Raw genomic sequence first — 24,086 nt, 5'->3', positions numbered from 1 at the left:
ACAATCAGGAAGGAAATTAGCGATCAGAATACACAAACACCAACTAGCCACCAAGAGACATTCCTGATGAAGGACTTTTGCCCGAAACGTCGATTTCGCTGCTCCTTGGATGCTGCCTGAACTGCTGTGCTCTTCCAGCACCACTAATGCAGAATCTGGTTTCCAGCATCTGCAGTCATTGTTTTTACCACCAAGAGACATGACCAGCTATCACTGGTATCTATACACATCTTCAGCCAGAGAGTGGTGAATTTATGGAATTAAGTATATTTCAGACTGAGATAGATAGGCTCTTGTGAACCAAAGGTTATGGGGAGGAAGCAGGAGAATGGGGTTGAGAAACTTATCAGCCATGATTGAATGGCAGAGCAGACTCGATGGGCAGAATGGCATAATCTCTGCTCCTAAGTTTAATGGTCTTATGGACTATGAAGGACACCAATTCAATTGGGACAATGTATCCATTCTAGGACAAGCAAAACAGACATGCAGGGGAATTCCTGGAAGCCTGGCACTTAACCCAGAACTCCATTAACAAACATGTCAAGTTGGACCCCTTATACCACACACTAAGAAACAGAACCAGCAACAAAATCAGAAATGACACCACCAACCCCAGCAGACCCAAACAGACAAATACCAAGCAGGACAGAACATCAACACTTCACCAGAGGCGCATTGATGATGTTATCTAGAACAGTGACAAAACGTCTGTGAACAAACTTAGCAGCTCTGTGAGTGTTGAGGGAGGGACAAATTATGCGGTGGGTGACTTGCTTGAAGCAGTCTAATTTAGAGGAACAATGAATCGTGTCACACAAATCTCGAATTATTGACTGTCTATTTGTGAGCTCATCCGTGGGCGGCATGGTGGCTCAGTGATTAGCACTGCTGCCTCTCAGCGCCAGGGACCCGGGTTCGACTTCCACCTCGGCAGACTGTCTGTGTGGAGTTTGCACATTCTCCCCATATCTGCGTGGGTTTCCTCCAGATGCTCCGGTTTCCTTCCACAATCCAAAGATGTGTAGGTCAGGTGAATTGGCCATGCTAAATTGCCCACAGTGTCAGGTGCATCATTCAGGGGAATGAATCTGACTTGAAGGGCCTATTTCCATACTGTAGGTTATCTATCTATCTATCATGGGGAGAGACAAGTCGACCGAATGGTCACAAGTCACTGACGAGATACAGAGAGTTGCGTGATTATATAGGTTACAAAATTTTAATATGTGACAAGTTGACTGCTTCAGATCTAACAAATCTCCCACAATTAGCAAGTCAACAACCTTAATAATATCCTTCCAAAGCAGGGCAGCCATAACAACATAAGCAATGTCCACAGTATTTTTGATACTTTTAAAAACTGTTAAAATTGTCAGACACAGTGGATGTTTGACAATTGTTGTCAATGCTTAATGTTATTAGATAAACTAATAGGGTGAAAGGCAGATAAGTCCCCTGCCCTTGATGATTTGTATCTGAGGATCCTAAAAGAAGTAACTGCAGAGATAATGGATGCATTGGTTGTCATTTTTCAAAAATCCTTGGATAGAAAATTGCCAATGTGATACCCCTATACCAATCTGACTTTCCCAGTCACGTGCATTTTGAAGTCCCCCACAATTTTTGTAATACTGCCTTTCCTACATGCTTTTTCTATCTCCTGATTTATTTTCTTCCCCATGGGAATTGATCCTCTCCCTCAATATCTTCTCCTGCAGCTTCCCTACCACTGACGTCAGGCCCATCAGTCTATAATTACCTGAGTTATCCCTGCTACCCTTTTTAAACAAAGGGACAACATTAGCAATTCTCCAGTTCTCCGGGACCTCATCCATATTCAAGAATGCTGCAAAGATATCTGTTAAGACTCCAGCTATTTCCTTTCTCGCTTCCCTCAGTAACCTGGGATAGATCCCATCCGGACTTGGGGACTTGTCCACCTTAATGCCTTTTAGAGCACCCAACACTTCCTCCCTCGTTTTTCTGACTTTATCTAGAGTAATCAAACATCTATCCCTAACCTAAACATCCGTCATGTCTCTCTCCTCGGTGAATACCGACACAAAGTACTCATTAAGGATCTCACCCATTTTCTCTGACTCGAGGCATAACTTTTCTCCTTTGTGCTTGAGTGGGCTAACCCTTCCTCTAGTTAGCCTGTTGCTCCTTATATACAAATAAAAGGCTTTGGGATTTTCCTTAACCCTATTTGCTGAAGATATTTCATGACCCCTTTTAATTCCTCGTTTCAGATTGGTCCTATTTTCCCGATATTCTTCCAGAGCTTCGTCTGTTTTCAGTCACCTAAACCTAAATGTATACATCCTTTCTCCTCATAGCTAGTCTCACAATTTCATCTGTCATCCATAGTTCCCTAATCTTGCCATTTCTATCCCTCATTTTCACAGGGACATATCTGTCCTGCATTCTTATCAACCTCTTTTTAAAAGCCTCCCACATATCAAATGTGGATTTACTCTCAAACAGCTGCTCCCCCGTCCACATTTCTCAGCTCCTACTGAATTTTGCTATGGCTTGCCTTCCCCCAGTTTAGCATTCTTCCTTTAGGACCACTCTCGTCTTTGTCCATGAGTATTCTAAAACTTCTCCTCTCCATCTTCCATCCCTGACAACAATTGCTGCCAAGAAGAGCTGTCTGATGAATGCTGCTCTTTGCTACTAAATACAGTTTTTTGTGAGGTGGTAGCTTATGCTGTGTCAATCAATTGTCTGAAGCCTTTTGGCTAATGACCATAGGTAGCTATTCATTACATTAGGATGACCATTGTCAATTGCCCACCTCCATTTGAACGTTAGTTATTATTCCTTCTGAGACCAAACATCCTATTCTCTTGAATACCGCATTGATAATAAAATGATATAGATCCAATAAATCTTAGATATCAATTCAATGGAAATCATGATCTCAGTGATTCATGTAATCTTTCCTTTGTTTTCATTAGTTAGAGAATTGGTTTATGTTTGGAAAAGGCTACTATAACAAAGTTAAATGAGGTTTCATGCACACAGCCAACTTTTCAATTCCCCACAATGAACTTCATCTAACACAGTTTGTGCTTATTTAGACCATAATTCAAAGTTTAGACCATAATATTTAGAAGCAGAAGTAGGCCATTCAGCCCACGAGGTCCTCTTTGCCATTCAATGAGATCATGGCTGATCTGGTAATCCTCATCTCAGTTTTCCTGCTTTTTCCCCATAACCCTTGATTCCCTTAATGTCTATGTTAGCCTTGATTATACTCAACAATCCAACCTTGACAGCCCTCTGTGGTAAAGTATTCTCAGATTCACCACCCTCAGTGGGGAAAAAAACCCTCCTCATCCCTGTCTTAAATGTGCTACTCCTTACTCTGAAATTATGTCTTGTGAACTCTCCCAAGGTAAAACAATCTTTCCATATCTATCCTGCCAAACTCCCTTAGGATTGTGCATGTTCTGATAAGTTCATCTCCCATTATTCTAAACTCCAATTACTACAAAATTTGTGCAGCAGTTTTTTACAGTCTTTCTCCATGTAAAATATGTTCAGCACTTCTGTTCTTCCTGCTTTGCAATCACCTGGTTCCATGTACTGTGTAGACATATGAGCAGAAGTAAGCCATTCAGTCCATTGAGTCTGCTCCACCGTTCAGTGAGATGATGGCTGATCTGTTGATCAAGTCTAATTTCTTGTCTTTTCTCTGTAACCCTTGATTCACTTACTGATTAAGTTGTGTTTGACTTTTCAACTTTGCAGAATCCGCAATGTTTTGCTTTTAAATATGCATAAGGTTTAAGGCACAGCAAAGTCTAATTAATGTGTTTTAAATTCCTTTAGCGATACAGAAGAACTGGCGTCAAAGAGAGGACGGACTGATGAGGATTTCAATATTGTTACACTGGCTGAGGGAAATGTGACTGCTGTGAGTATAGGATTTATTGGTTGACTCCTTTAGTCTGCAAGCTTTGTAATAACAAAAACAGAGGTTACTGGAAAAGCATTCTGAGGAGCTCTGAAGAAGAATCATTGGACCCGAAACGTTGACTCTGATTTCTCTCCCCAGATGCTGCCAGACCTGCTGAGCTTTTCCGTCAACTTCTGTTTTTGTTTCTGATTCTGATTTGCAGCATCCGCGGTTCTTTTGGTTTTTATTAAACTTTGTAATAAGTCTGCATTTGTGGCCAACACGTCTAGGTGAAGCACGACACATACATGCACATAATCAGATAATTGCTTTTAAACTTAAATTCATGGCAACAATGTTAATACATTCATTGAGGTCAGAGGAATACAGTTATGTTTAGGAGGGTGGTTCTAGAACACTTACAGTAAGCTATCTTTATTTTCCTGTTACCATATAATTCAAAATGGCGACAGCAGGGTTGACTGTGTTTGACTCCTCGGACCATGGGCCTCAGCTGTTCTGCCTTATCCACATGCCATTATCGTTGTCTTTCCAGCTTGATCACTTTTTTCTTTGGCTTGGTTATCCTGGGGCCTGTTGTTGATGTCCTCCTGCGGGAGGCTGGGGCCTCATGTGTCTCCATCACCACTCCATCGAGGGTGGTTGTATCAGAAGACAAGCCAGGACCCCATCAGTTGACTTGGAGCCAGGACCTGTCAGTCAGTGTCCAGCGTTGGAGGAGGTGTGCGACCCACATAGTGTCATCGCTCCAGCTTGGTGGTGGCACAAAAGGACCATGTTTCTGGGACCCTGGAGACATTGCCACATGGCGGAGATTGAAGGGGCAGAGAGGATGAAGTCTACGGAGAGGGAAAGATAAACATTTGAAGCTGTTTCAGTTTTAGTAATATCAATTTAATATTAATTTATTCAGTGTTTTATATTTATACAATTTATTCAGTAATTTATTCTGTAATCCAAGATGGAACCAGAATGTGGTGACATTATATACTGGATCTGGATACAACTGATAATACATTTATCAAATAAGTCATAAATTCTATGAAGGCACTAATTATCTGAGGTAATGGTCATAGTCATGCAAATTAATAATACTAGCGATTAAATTGATTGTTTTCATAATTTATAACTACTTGTAGAATAGTAGGCTTAATTTCCAGCACATTCTTCTCATCGGGCTCCTGCTTGTCTACTCTTGTGACTAATAAAGCAGAGTACATATTCCCTATTTTGGAGAAAGAGTAACCCTATCAATTCTTGCTGCCATGATCTAACTCATAACTGCATTCTTGTCCTAATGCATCTGTGACATCATGACATAAGTGTAAAATGGCATTTTAACACACTGTGTCCAATGTGAGGTGACAAAGAAGAGGTAATGGCTGGAAAAGAAATTTGCTAAAAACTTACAAAAAGTAGCAGATAGGGATTTGCTACTTCTTATGAATTTCAGATAATTCACTAATTATCTACCTGAAACTTTTGTCTCTTGTTTGTTTCTTATGTATTGAAATAAACCTTTACTATTATTTCTAATATTACTGGCTAGCCTACCTTTATATTTGATCCTCTCCTTCTTATTTCTTTCTTTGTTATCCTCTTTTTGTTTTTGTAGTCTTCTCAATCTTCTGATTTCCCAGTACTATTGGCCACTTTATAGGCTCTCTCTTTATCTGTGATACATTTCCTGACTTTCTTTGTCAGCCATGGCTATCTAATTCCACCAACATTCATCCCAACATCCACAAACAAAGCTGCATCAGAACATAATTTCAAATAACCAACACACACTGCAGCACAGAGGAACTACGCAGAACAGAGGAAAATCACCTATACCATGTATTCAAAAAGAATGGGTACCCAATGAACACAATCTGCCAATTTCTCAGCAACAAACCCAAACAAGCAGACAAAACACTTTCAGAAACCCAAGCCACTCTCTCCTACATCAAAGACATCACGGAAATGACTGCCAGACTACTCAGACCCCTTGGTATCATGGTAGCCCACAAACCCACCAACACACTAAAACAGCAGCTAATGAACTTGAAAGACCCTATACAGACATCAAACAAAACTAATGTCATTTACACAGTACTGTGCAGGGACTGCAACAAACACTATGTTGGTCAAACAGGCAGAAAACTAGCCACCAGAATACATGAACACCAACTAGCCACAAAAAGACATGACCCTCTCTCACTAGTATCCTTACATATGGATGAGGAAGGACATCATTTCGACTGGGCAACACATCCATCCTAAGGCAAGACACACAAGAGAATTCCTAGAAGCATGGCATTCCAACCGGAACTCTTATCAACAAACAAATTGAGTTAGAACCCATCTACACCCCCTGAGAAAAAGAACAGGAAGTGACTTTACCACAGGAAATGACATCACCAACCCAAAGAAACCCAAGCATATAAATAGAAAGCAGGACTTATCAGCAGTACTTCGCCTGAGGCCCACTGAAGGTGTTACCTAGTAGGGGTGACAAAACGTCCAGAAATGAACCTTCCAGCTCAGCGAGCAAACCTACATCCACAGTTCATAATATATACAAAATGATAATGTACTATATGTTGCATTATTATTCAATCTTTACAAAACTTTGAATTTCACCATCTTGGAAAAATTATCAATAATATTGATTATTGTACCATAACACATGGCAGCTCTGTTTGAGGACTACTGATTGTCCTTTCAAATTAGTATTTCTTTTTGTAATACTGCTTGCATCAACCTATTTTATTTTAAAACAAATTCTTTCTTTCATGCAGCTACATGCAGTTTTGTTCTCCGTAACTATCAAAGGATATTCTTCCCATAGAGGGAGTGAAGCTCAGGTACACAAGGCTAATATCAGTGATAGGAGAAAGTGAGGTCTGCAGATGCTGGAGATCAGAGCTGAAAATGTGTTGCTGGAAAAGCGCAGCAGGTCAGGCAGCATCCAGGGAACAGGAGAATCGACGTTTCGGGCATAAGCCCTTCTTCAGGATATATAAATTTTTGTTAATGCAAAGTATTAAGGAATATAGGCCAAAGGCAGGTATATAGAGTTAGGCCACAGAGTAGCCATGATTTCATTAAATGGTGGAACAGGCTTGAGGGGTTGAACGGCCTACTCCTGCTTCTATGATCCTTTGAATGGTGAAATGTTTCCTCATACAAACCGTAATGGCCTACCCAGCATCCTAAGACTGTGACTCCTAGTTCTGGACTCCCCAAACAGAGAAAACATGCTCTCTGGATGTAGTCTCTCCAGAATTGTTAGAAATTTATGTTTCAATCAGATCCTTTCTCATTCTTATCAACTCTAGCGAATACAGGCCCAGATCTGCCTATAGTAGTCCAAGCGCGGTATAATCAGGGTTTTGTATGGCTGTAGCATAACTCTGTGTCCTTATTCTTAAGTCCTCTAGGTATAAAGGCCAGCATTCCATTAGCTTTTGATTATTTTGTGCACTTGTTCATGGCATGTTAAACATTATGCCCAAGTCTCTTTTAGACATCCACTATATTTAACTTCATACTATCTAGAAAGTACACTTATTTATTCTTTATTGGTCCAAAATGGACAACCTCATACTTCTTATATTGAAATCCATCTGCCATATTTTTGCCGATTCACTTAGTCTATCAATATCTCTTCGTAATTTTATACTATCATCCACACTGTCTACAGTGCTGCCTAACTTTGTGTTGTGTTGTACAAAAGATTATGAACCTCTGGAATTTGTGACCACAGAAAGCTGTGGAGGCCAAATCACTGAATATGTCCAAGAAAGTGATTGCTAAATTTTTAGATATTAAAGGCATCAAGGGGTCTGGGGAAAAGGCAGGATTATGGTATTGAGATCAAGGGTTATATTGATTATATTGAATAGTGGAGCAGGCTTGAAACACTGAATGGCCTACTTCTGCTCCCAGTTTCTATGTTGCTACCAATCCTTGATCTCTTTTTCTGCAACACTCTTCATTATTGGACATTTTCCCAGAGCAATTGTAGAGTGATACAGCATGGAAGTAGACCCTGTTGTCCAACTCATCCACATCGATCAAATTTCCCAGATTAAACCAGTCCCACTTGCCTGAATTTGGCCTATATCCCTCTAAATCTTTCCTAATATTGTACCTGTCCAAATGTCTTGTAACTGTACCTGCAACTTCCTCTGGCAGTTCACTCAACATACGAACCACCCTCTGTGTGAAAATTTTGCTCCTCAGGTCCCTTTTAAATCTATCTCCTCTAACCTTAAAAACATGCTTTGAACTCCCCCACCCTAGGGAAATGACCTTTGGTATTCACCTTATCTATGCCCCTCATGATTTTATAAACCTCTGTCAGGTCATCCCTCAACCTCCTATGTTCCAGTGAAAAAGGTCCCAGTCTATCCAGCCACTTCTTACAACTCAAATCCTCCAGTTCCAGCAACATCCTGGTAATTTTTTTCTGAAACCTCTCCACTTTAATAATATCTTCTCGATAGCAGAGTGACCAGAACTGTACACAATATTCCAAAAGTGGCCTCACCCTGTATAACTTCAACATGATGTCCCAACTCATACTCGGTGGTCTGAGCAATGAAGGCAAGTGTGCTAAATGCTTTCTTAGCCATCCTGTCTACCTCCGATGCAACTTTCAAAGAATTATGTACCTGAACCCAGAGGTCTCTTCGACACCAGCAGCCAGGGCCCTACCGTTAACTGTGAACAAGCTGCCCTTGTTCTTTTTACCAAAATGTAATACCTCGCATTTATCCAAATTAAATTCCATCTGACACTTCACAGCCCATTGGCCCAATCAATCACGATCCCTTGTAATCTTAAAAAACCTTCTTTGCTGTCAACTATACCATCAATTTTGGTGTTATCTGCTAACTTATTAATCATACAGGTTCTAAACCCTTCCTATTCATATACCCATCTGGATGCATTTTAAATGTTAAAATTGTACTCGACTCCACCAATTCCCCTGGTAGCTCGTTCCATACACAGTCCACCCTCTGCATGAAAAAATTACCCCTCAGGTCCTTTTTAAATATTCCCCCACCCCAATCACCTGAAATCTATGTCCTCTAGTTTTGGATTCCCCCACCCTAGGAAAAAGATTTTGGCTATTCACCCTATCCATGCCCCTCATGATTTTATAAAATTCCATAAGATCACCCCTCCGTCTCTGACATTCCAGGGAGAAAAGGCCCCAGCCTATTCAGCATATAGCTCAAGATTTTTTTAATCTTTTCTGACCCTTTCACATTTAGCAACATCCTTCCTATAGAGGATCAAGCAGAATTGAATGCTGGGGACTCACCAATGTGCCGCACCATGACATCCCAACACCTATACTCAGTATATGACCAAGATTGCAAGCGTGCCAAACTCATCCACTATCTTGTCTACCTACACCTCTACTTTAAAGGAATTATGCACCTGCATCCCTAGGTCTCTAACTAATTAGTATACCATGTGGAATCCTGTGAAAGTCCATGTAGATAATGTCTGCTGCACTGGAGGAGAAAGTGAGGTCTGCAGACGCTGGAGATCAAAGCTGAAACTTTATTGCTGGAACAGCACAGCAGGTCAGGCAGCATCTAGGGAACAGAAGATTCGACGTTTCGGGCACATGCCCTTCTTCAGGAATGCTGCCTTTAATTTCTGATATGGCTAGAAAGAACTGTTTGTTCAGTCTATGGATTCTTCTGTAAATGAAGAACAGTAGAGGTCCTTTACAGGTCTGTGAGAGAGTTGTCCTGAGCTGGGGTAGGTCAAGCTGCAGGGAGTGTAGGTACCGGCGCATGGCTGCAAGCGTGGAGTGGAGGATCCGGAGGGAGGTCCGTTGCTGGAGGCTGCGGATTTGTTGCAGGTACTGGTAGTCCTGGTTGGGTCCAAATTGTGTTGGTCGGAAGGTGATCTGGAGTCCATGGGGGATCAGTCGGTTCCGTAGGCAGGTGCTGAGAAAGGAGATATGGCTGTGGTAACGAGTCTGCTTCAGAATGTGGCTGAAGAGCTTCTGTGCAGAGGAGATGACCTGGGGTGTGCAGTGAGAGAGGGACTCACTGAAATCTTTATAGAGAGAGGCAGAGAGCTTCTTCAAGGAAGGCATCCTTGTAAGAGGATTCGCAGTAGGTTGAAATCTTCGAGGAGAAAGTGAGGTCTGCAGACGCTGGAGATCAAAGCTGAAACTTTATTGCTGGAACAGCACAGCAGGTCAGGCAGCATCTAGGGAACAGAAGATTCGACGTTTCGGGCACATGCCCTTCTTCAGGAATGTCTGCTGCACTGCCTTCATATATTTTTTTTGGTTATGTCCTCTAAAAACTCAATCAAGTTTGTGAGAACTATTTCCCACACACAACGCCATGCTGACTATCTCAAATCAGTCCTTGCCTCTCCAAATGCATGTGTATCCCATCTCTCAGAATCCCCTCCAACAACGTACCCACAACTGATGTAAGACTCATTGGTCCATGCAATGACTATTGTTTGCAAATAAGTAGATTCTGACAACAGATAAACGATTATGAACCATTGACAAATAACTCCACTAGTATAAAATCCCCTGTACACAAACATAGACAGGGAGAAAACATGGCGTGTTAAAGGAAAGACTGGGAACGCAGTTCAGTAGTCACTTCACAGGGTTTGTTGCGATGATTATTGTGACAACCAGAATGCTGCTTCTTGATCTTCTTTCTCCAGATATTTTCACTTGTTCACAAGAGGCACATGGTAACTGTTTCCAACGAATAAAAGTCCTCGACATATCAATTAAACTTCATTGCTCGCAGCAACTGGAAAGGGAAAATGAGCTGACTTTCTAAAGGCATGAGATGGTTTTTCTGCAGAGCTCGTCCAGAGAACTCTGCGTTACTATATCAATGCTGTTAGGGAACACTCCTACTAGTGTCGTCTTCCCATTATTATTTCTTGGTCTCTACTCACAGATTGTACATCTTCCCATCCAAGATCATTTCCTGCTTTCATACATAATTCATCCTGTACTAACAAAGCTAACCCTGCATCCTTTCTTTTGTGCTTGTCCTTGAAAAATCACATACGCCTGAATAATTACCTCCCAACATTGATCTCCTTGTAATCATGTCTCTGTAGTGGCCATAAGGTCTTATGATATTAATCCAGTCGTTTTTTTTTCGGAGTACTGTGTGCACACAAGTAAAGTGCCATTAATTTTAACATTTTATTGTTTTTTCCTCCCTGTGATCCTATTTACTGCTGTTTTTCTACATTTGTAGACTCTGTCACTTCATGTTTCACTTTGGTATTATCCAAATAGCTGCCTTGTAGTTCTGCCATATCCTTTGTAAGCCTACCTTTTCCCCCTTCCCAAAACATCTCACCTCTAATTAACTTGTAATCCTCTCTACAGCCCTAATTATTTAATTCACCAGGATACTGGTACCACTTCCATTCAATTGAAGCTCATCCTACTAAAACATATCCCAGTATTCTATCCTAATACTGGTTCCAGGGTCCCATGAACTGAAACCCACTCCACCAACATCATGCATTTATCTTTTTGAGTTTATTTAGACTAGATTAGATTACTTACAGTGTGGAAACAGGCCCTTCGGCCCAACAAGTCCACACCGACCCGCCGAAGTACAACCCACCCAGACCCATTCCCCTACATTTACCCCTTAACCTAACACTACGGGCAATTTAGCATGGCCAATTCACCTAACCTGCGCATTTTTGGATTGTGGGAGGAAACCGGAGCACCTGGAGGAAACCCACACAGACACGGGGAGAATGTGCAAACTCCACGCAGTCAGTCGCTTGAGGCGGGAATTGAACCCGGGTCTCTGGCGCTGTGAGGCAGCAGTACCTCTGCTACTTAGCCCATTGCTCAGGTAGTAGTTCAGAGATTATTACCTTGGAGGTCAACTTTTTAATTTATCTCTTAATTGTTTGTATTTTTAGGAAAGCCTCCTTTATAGTCCCATCAATGTCATGCTGCAGCTGTACAAAACTCTGGTGTGGCCGCACTTGGAGTATAGCATACAGTTCTGGTCACCGCATTATAGGAAGGATATGAAAGCTTTGGAAAGGTTTCAGAGGAGACTTACTAGGATGTTGCCTGGTATGGAGGAAAGGTGTTATGAAGAAAAGTTAAGGGACTTGAGGTTTTTTTCGTTAGAGAGAAGAAGATTGAGAGGTGACTTAATTGAGCTGTATAAGATAATCAGAGGGTGAGATAGGGTGGACAGTGAGAGTGTTTTTCCTTGGGTGGAAATGTTTAGCACGAGGGGACACAGCTTTAAATTGAGAGGTGACAGATATAGGACAGATGTCAGAGGTACTTTCTTTCCTCAGACAGTGGTAGGGACGTGGAATGCACTGCCTGCAACAGTAGTAGACTCGCCAACTTTAAGGGCATTTAAATGGTTATTGGATAAACAAATGGATGGAAGTAGAATAGTGTAGGATAGATATGCTTCAGATTGGTTCCACAGGTCGACGCAACATGGAAGGCCTGTACTGCACTGTAATGTTCTTTGTTCTATTAGTACCAATGCAGATGACAATAACTGAATCCTTCCTCTCCCACTTCAGTTTCTTTTGCAGCCCCAAGGAAATGTCCTTAAACCTAGCACTGCACAACATCACAGCCCAAAGGAATCTCACTTATGACTGCAAAGAACAAATCTATACCCCTAAATATACTGCTCCCTATCAATACTGTATAGAACGGAGAAATGTACAGCACAGAACAGGCCATTAGGCCCACGATATTGTGCTAAGACTTAATCCTAACATAAAATATAGAAACTTAACCTACGCACCCCTCAACTCATTGCTATCCATGTGCATGTCCAGCAGTTGCTTAAATGTCCCCAATAACTTTGCTCCCACCACCTCAACTGGCAATGTATTCCACGCATTCACAACTCTCTGCGTAAAGAACCTACCTCTGATGTCTCCTTTATACCTTCCTCCTAATATCTTCAAACTATGACTTCTGCCCTGGGGAAAAGTGTCTGGCTATTGACTCTGTCTATTCCTGTCATTATTTTGTACACCTCAATCAAGTCTCCTCTCTTCCTCCTCCTCTCCAGAGAGAAAAGTCTGAGATTATTCAACCTTTCTTCATAAGGCAAGCCATCCAGTCCAGGCAGCATCCTGGTAAACCTTCTTTGCACCCTCTCCAAAGCCTCTGTATCTTTCCTATAGTAGGGTGACCAGAACTGGACACAATATTGCAAGTGTGGTCTCACCAGGGACTTGTAGAGCGGCAGCAAAACCTCGTGGTTCTTAAACTCGATACCCCTGTTAATAAATGCCAAAACACCATATGCTTTCTTAACAACCCTATCCACTTGGGTGGCAACTTTGAGGGATCCATGTACTTGCACACCCAGATCCCTCTGTTCTTCACACTGCCAAGAATCCTGTCTTTAATCCTATATTCAGCATTTGAGTTCGAGCTTCCAAAATGCAACACTTCACATTTATCCAGTTTGAACTCCATCTGCGATTTCTCAGCCCAGCTCTGCATCCTGTCTATGTCGCGCTGCAGCCTGCAGTAGCCCTCTATACTATCGACGACACTTCCAACCTTTGTGTCATCTGCAAATTTACTAACCCACCCCTCAACCTCCTCATCCAAATCATTTATAAAGACTACAAAGAGCAGAGGCCCAAGAACAGAGCCCTGCAGAACCCCACTCAACACTGTCTAACCGGCAGAATACTTTCCATCTACAACCACTCTCTGCCTTCTGTCAGCCAGCCAATTCTGAATCCAGATAGCTAAATCTCCCTGTATCCCATACTTCCTGACTTTATGAATGAGCCTACCATGGGGAACCCTATCAAATAGGAGAAAGTGAGGTCTGCAGATGCTGGAGATCAAAGTTGAAACTTTATTGCTGGAACAGCACAGCAGGTCAGGCAGCATCCAGGGAACAGGAGATTCGACGTTTCGGGCACAGGCCCTTCTTCAGGAATGAGGAAAGTTTGTCCAGCAGGCTAAGATAAAAGGTAGGGAGGAGGGACTTGGGGGAGGGGCGTCGGAAATGTGATAGGTGGAAAGAGGTCAAGGTGAGGGTGATAGGTCAGAGGCTGGAGATCAGAGCTGAAAATGTGTTGCTGGAAAAGCGCAGCAGGTCAGGCAGCATCCAGGGAACAGGTGCTGGAGATCAGAGCTGAATCTGCAGACCTCACTTTCTCCTGTCCTCACAAAGCCATGCTGACTGCCTTTAATCAAACTATGCTTTGCCAAATAGTTATAAATTCCATCCCTCAGAATTCTTTTCACAACTTTGCTGACCACAGACATAAGACTGATTGGTGTGTAATTGCCAGGGAATACCCTATTACCCTTCTTGAAAATAGGAACAATATTTGCGTCCTTCCAATCCTCCGGTACGACCACCGTGGAGAGTGAGGAGGCAAATATCATCGCCAGCAGCTTAGCAACCTCGTTTCTCGCTTCCCGGAGCAGCCTAGGATAAATCTGCTCTGGCCCTGAGGACTTATCAATCCTAATGTTTTCCAAAATTTCTAGCACGTCAACTTCATCAATCTTGATCTGGTCAAGATTGTATCCCAGCTCCTCTAAGTTTTCATTTACAACAAGTTCCCTTTCCTTGGTGAAAACCGAAGCAAAAAACTCATTTACGGCTTCCCCTATCTGCTCAGACTCCATGCATAAGTTCCCTCCACTGTCACTGATTGGTCCTACCTTCTCCCTGATCATTCTCTTATTCCTTACATATGAGTAAAATGCCTTTGGGTTCTCCCTAATACGTTTTGCCAAGCCTTTTGCGTGCCCCCTCCTGGCTGTCCTCAGTCCATTTCTGAGCTCCTTTCTAGCAAGCCTGTAATCCTCTAAAGCTGTGCTAGATCCTTGCTTCCTCAACTTTACATAAGCTGCCTTCTTCCTTTTGATGAGAAGTTCCTCTGTTCTCGTCATCCAAGGTTGCTTAATCTTACCCCTTCTTACCTGTCTCAGAGGAACAAATTTGTACATCACTCGCAACAACTGCTCCTTAAATAATCTCCATGTCTGCTGTGCCCTTTCTGTGGAACAATTGCTCCCAGTCTGTGCTTCCCAACTCCTGTCTGATAGCGTCATAATGTCCTTTTCCCCAATTAAATATCTTCCCTCAGTAACTGCTCCTTTCACTCTCCAAGGCGAGATCTGACACCTGTCCTGGCTCGTTGCTGAGCACCAAATCCAAAATGGCCTCTACCCTCGTTGGTCTGTCTACATACTGAGTAAAGAAACCCTCCTGAACACACCTGACAAAAACTGCTCCATCCAAACCATCTGCACTGAGGAGGTTCCAGTTGATATTGGGAAAGTTGAACTCACCCGTAACAACAATCCTGCTACTTTTGCAGTTTTCCAGAATCTGCCTGCCTATGAGATCTTCAGTCTCTCTACTGCTATTAGGTATATTCCTATATCCCTATTTTCTCCCCCACTTGAATGGCTGTTGTTAGTTTGCTGATTATCTCTAAAGTTCTCACTCTCACTCACACAGCTTTCAAGAACCTTATAACTGTTAGATAATTGTAGGGCAAAAAAAATGAGAAATAGAACTAATGCACCAATCAGCTCCTATCTTTCCATTCATATCACGTTATGTCCATGAGGCCATTGTGCTGCTAGTCTCACTGCATGCTGGCTTCTGATCTGTGCCATTTGTGCTCTCCCACACATCTCTTGTTCTTGGTCACTTATTTTTTGCAGTATACACTAGTTAAAGTACCCCACTACCACTCTGCACTGAACTGCAAATTGAATCAAAATTCCAGTTCACTCATTCAGCCTATGTTTCAGACAGCCTAGTCTAATTGCCATGGTGATTTCTTTTCAAATAAAGTGTAAGAAAAAAAACTTCCTGGAAAGTAATTTTTTTTTGTTCACTTTAGGAGAGTTTAGGAGCAAGCATAACACAAAGTGGGATGCATTAGAAAGTTCTGGAGTTTAATTTTGGGGTGGGGAGCTTAGGGGAAGCATTTATAGCTTGAGAAAAATAAAGTTTTTTTAGTTTCAGTTTGGGCAGTTCTGCACAGTTCTTAGCTGAAGCAAACATGTAAAGAAGTTTGATAAGCTTCCTCATGGTCGGCTGAAGGAAAAAGTGAAGTAGGATGGGGTCCAGGGTGTACTAGCTAGATGGATAGAGAACTGGTTGAGCAGCAGGAGACAGAGAGTAGTAGTGGAAGGGAGTTTCTCAAAGTGGAGAACTGTGACCAGTGGTGTTCCACAGGGATCCATGTTGGAACCACTGTTGTTTGTGATATACATAAATGATCTGGAGGAAGGTATAAGTGGTCTGATGAACAAGTTTGTAGATGATACTAAAATTGGTGGAGTAGCAGATAGTGAAGGGATTGTCAGAGAGTGCAGCAAAATATAGATAGATTGGAGAGTTGGGCGGAGAAATGGCAGATCCGGGCTAATGTGAGGTGATACATTTTGGGAGATCAAATTCCAGAGCGAACTATACAGTAAATGGAAAAGTGCTGGGGAAAATTGATGTACCAAGAGATCTAGGTATTCAGGTCCATTGTTCCCTGAAGGTGGCAACACAGGTTAATTGAGTGGTCAAGAAGCCCACACGGCATGCTTTCCTTCATTACACGGGGTATTGAGTACAAGTGTTGGCAGGTCATGTTACAGTTGTATTGATTCGGCCATATTTGGAGTACAGCATACAGTTCTGGTCACCACATTACCAGAAAGATATGGATGCTTTGGAGGGGGTGCAGAGGAAGTTCACAAGGATATTGCATGGTATGGAGGGCACCAGCTATGAAGAGAGGATGAGTCGATTAGGATTATTTTCATTAGAAAGACGTAGGATAAGGGGGGAATCTGATTTAGGTCTACGAAATCATAAGAAGTATAATCGGGGTGGATAGAAGGAAGCTTTTTCCCAGAGTGGGGGTCTCATTTACTAGGAGTCACGAGTTCAAGGTGAGAGGGGAAAAGATTAAGGGAGATATGCAAAGAAGGTTCTTTACATAGAGGGTAATGGATACCTGGGATGTGTTGCCAGTGGAGGTAGTAGCAGTGGGCATGATAGCATCATTTAAGATGTAACTAGACAGATAAATGAATGGGCAGGGAGCAGAGAGATACAGATCCATAGAAATTAGTGGCAGGTTTAGATAGAAGATCTGGATTGGTGCAGGCTTGGAGGGCCAAAGGGCCTGTTCCTGTGCTGTAATTTTCTTTGTTTTTTTGTGCAGCGGACCTAGCCATTTTTGTCGATAAGTCGTTGAAAGTGAACATGCAGGTACAACAAACCACCAGGAAGGGTGATGAAATATTGGCCTTTAATGCATGAAGATTGGACTGCAGGAGTTGTACAGGAGTTTGATTAGACCACATGTGAAATACTGTGCAGTTTTGGTAAGGGGAAACTGCCAGCAGTCATCATACATGACAATGCCAATGGTAGAAAAAGAAATGAGCTTCTACAATAGGAATTAAGAGAGTAGTGAATTGATTAAAGAGAAGACCTACTAAGTTTATAATATCCAATTACTTCCAGTACTGTGCACAACACTATATAGGCATAGGAACATAAATCAGATGAGTGAGTAGTTAAAGAGGTGTAGGAGCGAGACCTTTAGATTTTTGGATCATTGGAACAGTTTCAGGGGGACATGGGTTCTATACAAGTTGCACCCAAGCCAGAATGAGCCCAAAATTCTTGCTGGGAGGTTTGGTTGTGCAGTTGAAGAGGTCACAGAGTCATAGAGATGTACAGCACGGAAACAGACCCTTCGGTCCAACTCATCCATGCCGACCAGATCTCCCAACCCAATCTAATCCCACCTGCCAGCACCTGACACATATGCCTCCAAACCCTTCCTATTCATATACCCATCCAGATGCCTTTTAAATGTTGCAATTGTACTAGTTTCCACCACTTCCTCTGGCAGCTCATTCCATACATGTGCCACCCTCTGAGTGAGAAAGTTGCCTCTTAGGTCTCTTTTATATCTTTCCCCTCTCACCCTAAACCTATGCCCTCTAGTTCTGGATTCCCCCACCCAAAGAAAAGACTTTGTCTATTTATCCTATCCATGCACCTCATGATTTCATAAACCTCTATAAGGTCATCCCTCAGCCTCCGAAGCTCCAGGGAAAACAGGCCTAGCCTATTCAACCTCTCCCTATAGCTCAAATCCTTCAATCCTACAACATCCTTGTAAATCTTTCCTGAACCCTTTCAAGTTTCACAGCATCTTTCCGATAGGAAGGAGACCAGAATTGCACAGAATATTCCAACAGTGGCCAAACCAATGTCCTATACAGCCACAACATGACCTCCCAACTCCTGTACTCAATACTCTGACCAATAAAGGAAAGCATACCAAAAGCTTTCTTCACTATCCTATCTACCTGTGACTTGACTTTGAAGGAGCTATGAACCTGTACTCCAAAGTCTCTTTGTTCAGCAACACTCCCGAGGACCTTACCATTAAGTGTATAAATTCTGCTAAGATTTGCTTTCCCAAAATGCAGCACCTCACATTTAAACTCCATCTGCCACTTCTCAGCCCATTGGTCCATCTGACCAAGATCCTGTTGTAATCTAAGGTAACCTTCTTTGCTGCCCACTACACCTCCAATTTTGGTGTTATCTGCAAACTTCCTAACTATACCTCTTATGCTCACATCCAAATCATTTATATAAATAATGAAAAGTAGTGGACCCAGCACTGAATCTTGTGGCACTCCACTGGTCATAGGCCTCCAGTCTGAAAAACAACCCTCCACCACCACCTCTGTCTTCTACTTTTCAGCCAGTTCTGTATCCAAATGGTTCTCCCTGTATTCCATGAGATCTAACCTTGCTCAACAGCCTCCCATAGGGAACCTTGTCAAACGTCTGACTGAAGTCACATCTGCCCTCATTCATCTTCTTTGTTACTTCAAAAAACTTAATCAACTTTGTGAGCCTTGATTTCCCACGCATAAAGCCATGTTGACTATCCCTAATCAGTCCTTGCCTTTCCAAATACATGTACATCCTGTCCTTCAGGATTCCCTCCAACAATTTGCCCACCACCGACGTCAGGCTCACTGGTCTATGGTTCTCTGGCTTGTCTTTACTGCCTTTCTTAAACAGTGGCACCACGTTAGCCAACCTCCAGTCTTCTGGCACCTCATCTGTGACTATCGATGATCCAAATACCTCAGTATCTCCTCTGTAGCTTCCCACAGTGTTCTAGGGTACACCTGATCAGGTCCTGGGGATTTATCCAGTTTTATGCGTTTCAAGACATTCAGCACTTCCTCCTCTGTAATATGGACATTTTTCAAGATGTCACCATCTATTTCCCTACATTCTATGTCTTCCATGTCCTTTTCCACAGTAAATACTGATGCAAAATACTAGTTTACTATCTCCCCCATTTTCTGTGGCTCCACACAAAGACTGACTTGCTGATCTTTGAGGGGTCCTATCCTCTCCCTGGTTACCCTTTTGTCCTTAATGCATTTGTAAAAACCGTTTGGATTCTCCTTAATTCTATTTGCCAAAGCTATCTCATGTCCCCGTTTTGCCCTCCTGGTTTCTCTCTTAAGTATACTCTACTGCCTTTATAATCTTCTCAGAATTCACTCGATCTATCCTGTCTATACCTGACATATGCTTCCTTCTTTTTCTTAACCAAACCCTCAATTTCTTTAGTCATCCAGCATTCTCTATATCTACCAGCCTTTCCTTTCACCCTAACAGGAATATACTTTCTCCGGACTCTTGTTATCTCATTTCTGAAGGCTTCCATTTTCCATCTTTACCTTTACCTGTGAACATCTGCGCCCAATCAGCTTTTGAAAGTTCTTGCCTAATACCATCAAAATTGGCCTTTCTCCAATTTAGAACTTCAACTTTTAGATTTGGTCTATCCTTTCCATCACTATTTTAAGACTAATAGAATTATGGTTGCTGACTCCAAAGTGCTCCCCCACTGACACATCAGTCACCTGCCCTGCCTTAATTCCCAAGAGTAGGCCAAGTTTTGCACCTTCTCTACCTTCACATACTGAATCAAAAAATATTCTTGTACACACTTAACAAACCCCTCTCCATCTAAACCCTTAACATTATGGCAGTCCCAATCGATGTTTGGAAAGTTAAAATCCCCTACCATAACCACCCTATTATTCTTACAGATAGCTGAGATCTCCTTACAAATTTGTTTCACAATTTTCCTCTGACTATTGGGGGTTTATAATACAATCCCAATAAGGTGATCATCTCTTTCTTATTTCTCAGTTCCACCCAAATAACTTCCCTGGATGTATTTCCAGGAATATCCTCACAAAGTACAGCTGTAACGCTATCCCTTATCAAAAATGCCACTCCCCCTCCTCTCTTGCCTCCCTTTCTATCCTTCCTGTAGCATTTGTACCATGGAACATTAAGTTGTCAGTCCTGTCCATCCCTAAGCCAAGTTTCTGTAACTGCTATGATATCCCAGTCCCATGTTCCTAACCATGCCCTGAGTTCATCTGCCTTCCTTGTTAGGCCTCTTGCATTGAAATAAATGCAGTTTAATTTATCTTGTTCCCTGCTTTGTCCTTGCCTGCCTTGACTGTTCTCAACTGTACCAGTCTCAGATTGAAATCTTTCCTTACTATCTCCCTGGGTCCCACCTATCACCACCATCTATCCCCTACCCTCACCCCCACACCTTACTAGTTTAAATCCTCCCGAGCAGCTCTAGTAAATCTCCCTGCCAGTATATTAGTCCCCTTCCAATTTAGGTGAAACCCTTCCTACTCGTATAGGTCACTTCTACCCCAAAACAGCTTCCAATGATCCAAAAATGTGAATCCTTCTCCCATACACCAGACTCTCAGCCATGCATTCATCTGCTCTATCCTCCTATTCCTGCCCTCACTTGCTCGTAGCACCAGAAATAATCGAGATATTGTTACTGTTGAGGACGTTCTTTTTAAATTCCTGCCTATCTTTGTGTAATCTCGCTTCAGAATCTCAACTTTTTCCCTTCCTATGTCATTGGTTCCAATGTGTACAATGACCTTTTGCTGGTCCCTCTCCCCCTTGAGAACATTCTGTACCCTCTCTGAGACATCCTTGATCCTGGCATCAGAGAAGCAACACACTTCTGATTTTTCGCTGCTGGCCAGAGAAACGTCTGTCTGTATCTTGGACTAGAGAGTCCCCTAACACACTCAATCATTTGGAACCCGACGTACCTCTCATTACATTAGAGCCGGTCTCAATGCCAGAAACTTGAGTGTCCCTACATTTTCCAAAACAGCATATTTTGTTTGAAATGGGGATAGCCACAAAAGACTCCTGCACTAGCTGCCTACCTCTCTTACCTTTCCTGGAGTTAACCCATCTATGTGATTGTATCTGAGACTTTCCTCCCTTCCTATAACTCCCATCCATCACATCACCTTGCTCTTGTAAATTCCTCATTGTCTCTAACTGCCTCTCCAACCGATCCATTCGATCTGATAGGATTCACAACCAACGGCATTTATTGCAGATATAATCCTCAGTAACCCGTCAACTCTCCCTAAACTCCCACATCTGACAAGAAGAGCATATCACTCTACTAAGGACCATTTTTGCTTCTTTCAGTCTACAGATCCAGAAAATAGCACTGTCTTATTCCTCTACAAAACTTTTGACTTATATTTTAAGTTTAATCAGGAGACATATCTCAATAAAAAATATAATCAAGAAAGAACGCTCACTCTCTTCTCACTACTGCAGACTTATTTTAAGGCCGCGCTTAAAATATCCACTTATCTGCTTCTGTGTTGTGACCTTTCCTGAACAGGTTCCTCCAAGATTAATTGAGAATTTCACTGCTTTTTAATTTTCCCAGACGCTCTCCGATGTCCAGTGATACATAAATTCAACAGCAAAGGCAGTAGCTGCTAACTCTGTCAGTTAGCAATGTGGGTTTCTTTCTCTCGCTCTCTCTCCTGCACTGACCTCACCATGTGCTTCCTTGTCTGTTCTTCTCGCTTTTAAAAGTGCTGTTGTTTTGACTTTTTTTATTTCTCCAAAGTTCCAAAACAATGCAACAGCATATAAAACAGTAATTGCTGCTCTTGGAATTCGAGGAAATCACCTCCAACACCTAAAACACCTCAAAAAAGGAGCAGTTGATACAGCCAGAAATTTTTCCCATCCTCCATCTTGAATTACCCAGAATCCAATGTTTTCCTCTTAAACTAATTTGGCAGAGGAATGGTGCATAGAGTCGGTGTAAAGTTAGGAGCAAGATCCAATCAGATGTAGAAGGAATATTTAGAATAGTCCAGCAGGCGAAGTAGACATTGACATGATAAGAGTCAAGATTAGAATGGTGCTGGAAAAGTACAGCATGTCAGGCAGCATCTGAGGAGCAGAAAGTTGATGCAGTAGCTCAGTGGTTAGCACTTCCGCCCTACAGCACCAGGGTCCCAGGTTCGATTCCAGCCTCAGGTGACTCTGTGTGGAGTTTGCACGTTCTCCCTGTGTCTGCGTGTTTCCTTCGGGTGCTCCGGTTTCTTCCCACAGTCTAAAGATGTGCAGGTCAGATGAATTGGCCATGCTAAATTGCCCATAATGCTAGCTGCATTAGTCAGAGGGAGATGGGTCTGGATGGGTTACTCTTCAAAAGGTTGGTGTGGACTTGTTGGGATAAAGAGCCTGTTTCCACACTAGGGAATCTAATCTAATATTTAAAAACACCATCACTGCAATAATATGGGAGGTTATTTAAGGAAGCTCTTCTAATGGAGTCATTAGGTAGAACTTGGATATTAAAAAAGGGAAATTACTTTGTTGGGATTATTCTACAGACTTCTCAAAAGAGGAAGATAGAGGAGCAGCTTTGAAGGCAAATCACAGAAAGGTGTGAGAGGACTAGGGTTATAGCAGCAGGGGATTTAAACTTTGCTAACATTAACTGGGATTGCCTCAGGATTAGACAAGTTGAAATTTTTAAAGTACACCAGGAAAGCTGTTTATGCCAGTCTGTAGATAACCCTACTAGAAATGGGACAGTGCCAAACCTTGTAGGGCGGCACGGTGGCACAGTGGTTAGCACTGCTGCCTCACAGCGCCAGAGACCCGGGTTCAATTCCCGACTCAGGAGACTGATTGTGTGGAGTTTGCACATTCTCCCCGTGTCTACGTGGGTTTCCTCCGGGTGCTCCGGTTTCCTCCCACACTCCAAAGATGTGCAGGTCAGGTGAATTGGCCATGCTAAATTGCCCGTAGTGTTAGGTAAGGGGTAAATGTAGGGTAATTAGGTGGCTTGTGCTTCGGCGGGTCGGTGTGGACTTGTTGGGCCAAAGGGCCTGTTTCCACACTGTAAGTAATCTAATCTAATCTAATCCTCAGAAATGAAGCCAGTCAAATGGTTGAAATTTCATTGGGTAAGTATTTTTAGGATAGTGACCATAACTATGTAGGTTTCTGGGTCATTATGGAAAGGGATAAGGATAATATGGAAGTTAAAAATCTAAATTGGAAGGCCAGTTTCAATATCATTAGACAGGATCTGGCAAACATAGACTTGGAGCAGCTACTTGTAGGCAAATGTAAGTTTGGAAAGTGGGAGTTTTTTTAAAAGTAGTACAGAGAGAATTTGGGGCCAGCATGTTTCTCAAAGAGTGAAGGGTAAGGCATCAAGTCAAGGGAACACTGCTTGTCAAGGGAGAACAAGAGTTTGGTAAAGAAAACAAAGCATATGCTAAGTACAAAGCATTAGTACACGGGAGGCCCTTCAAATGTAAGAGAGTGCAGGGCTTTCTTAAAAAAAGAAGTTAGTTGGGCAAAGAGGGGCCATGAAATGTCTTTGGCAGATAGGGCTAAAGAAAATCCAAAAGTATTTTATAAGTATAATAAGAGCAAGAGTATTACCAGGGTGAGTGGGGCCTATTAGAGACTAAAGGGCAATCTGGAGCAAAAGGACTTGGGTATAGTCTTCAGTGGCTATTTCTCATCTGTATTCACAAAGGAGCAAAATATTTTACCTGGAGATTTTAGTTGGGATGTCAAGGTTCTGCAGCATGCTAAGATTAATAAAGGAGAGGTATTAGATGTTTTAGCGAGATAATGGTGCATAAATCCTGACATGAAATGAGTAAAAGACATTGAAGTGTTTGATTAGCCATGATCAT

The 24,086-nt window shown here is 42.3% G+C and overlaps 1 protein-coding gene across 2 annotated transcripts in view; it reads left to right on the top strand.

Annotated features, from left to right (window-relative positions):
- Window positions 1-24,086, top strand: part of LOC122551960 (X-ray repair complementing 5) — a 366,827-nt gene that overhangs the window by 226,847 nt on the left and 115,894 nt on the right. For both annotated transcript variants that reach the window (XM_087989448.1, XM_087989447.1), the window contains exon 15: window positions 3,844-3,928. In XM_087989448.1, the coding sequence (XP_087845574.1) occupies window positions 3,844-3,928 (85 nt within the window). The remainder of the gene's footprint in view (window positions 1-3,843; window positions 3,929-24,086) is intronic.

This window comes from Chiloscyllium plagiosum, unplaced genomic scaffold, assembly GCF_037043375.1.
Source record: "Chiloscyllium plagiosum isolate Xiang-an unplaced genomic scaffold, Cpla_swu_hap1 HiC_scaffold_7, whole genome shotgun sequence".
NCBI classification, from domain to species: Eukaryota; Metazoa; Chordata; class Chondrichthyes; order Orectolobiformes; family Hemiscylliidae; genus Chiloscyllium; species Chiloscyllium plagiosum.
Note: the sequence above shows the minus strand (reverse complement) of the source record. Positions and strands in the feature narration are given on the sequence as shown.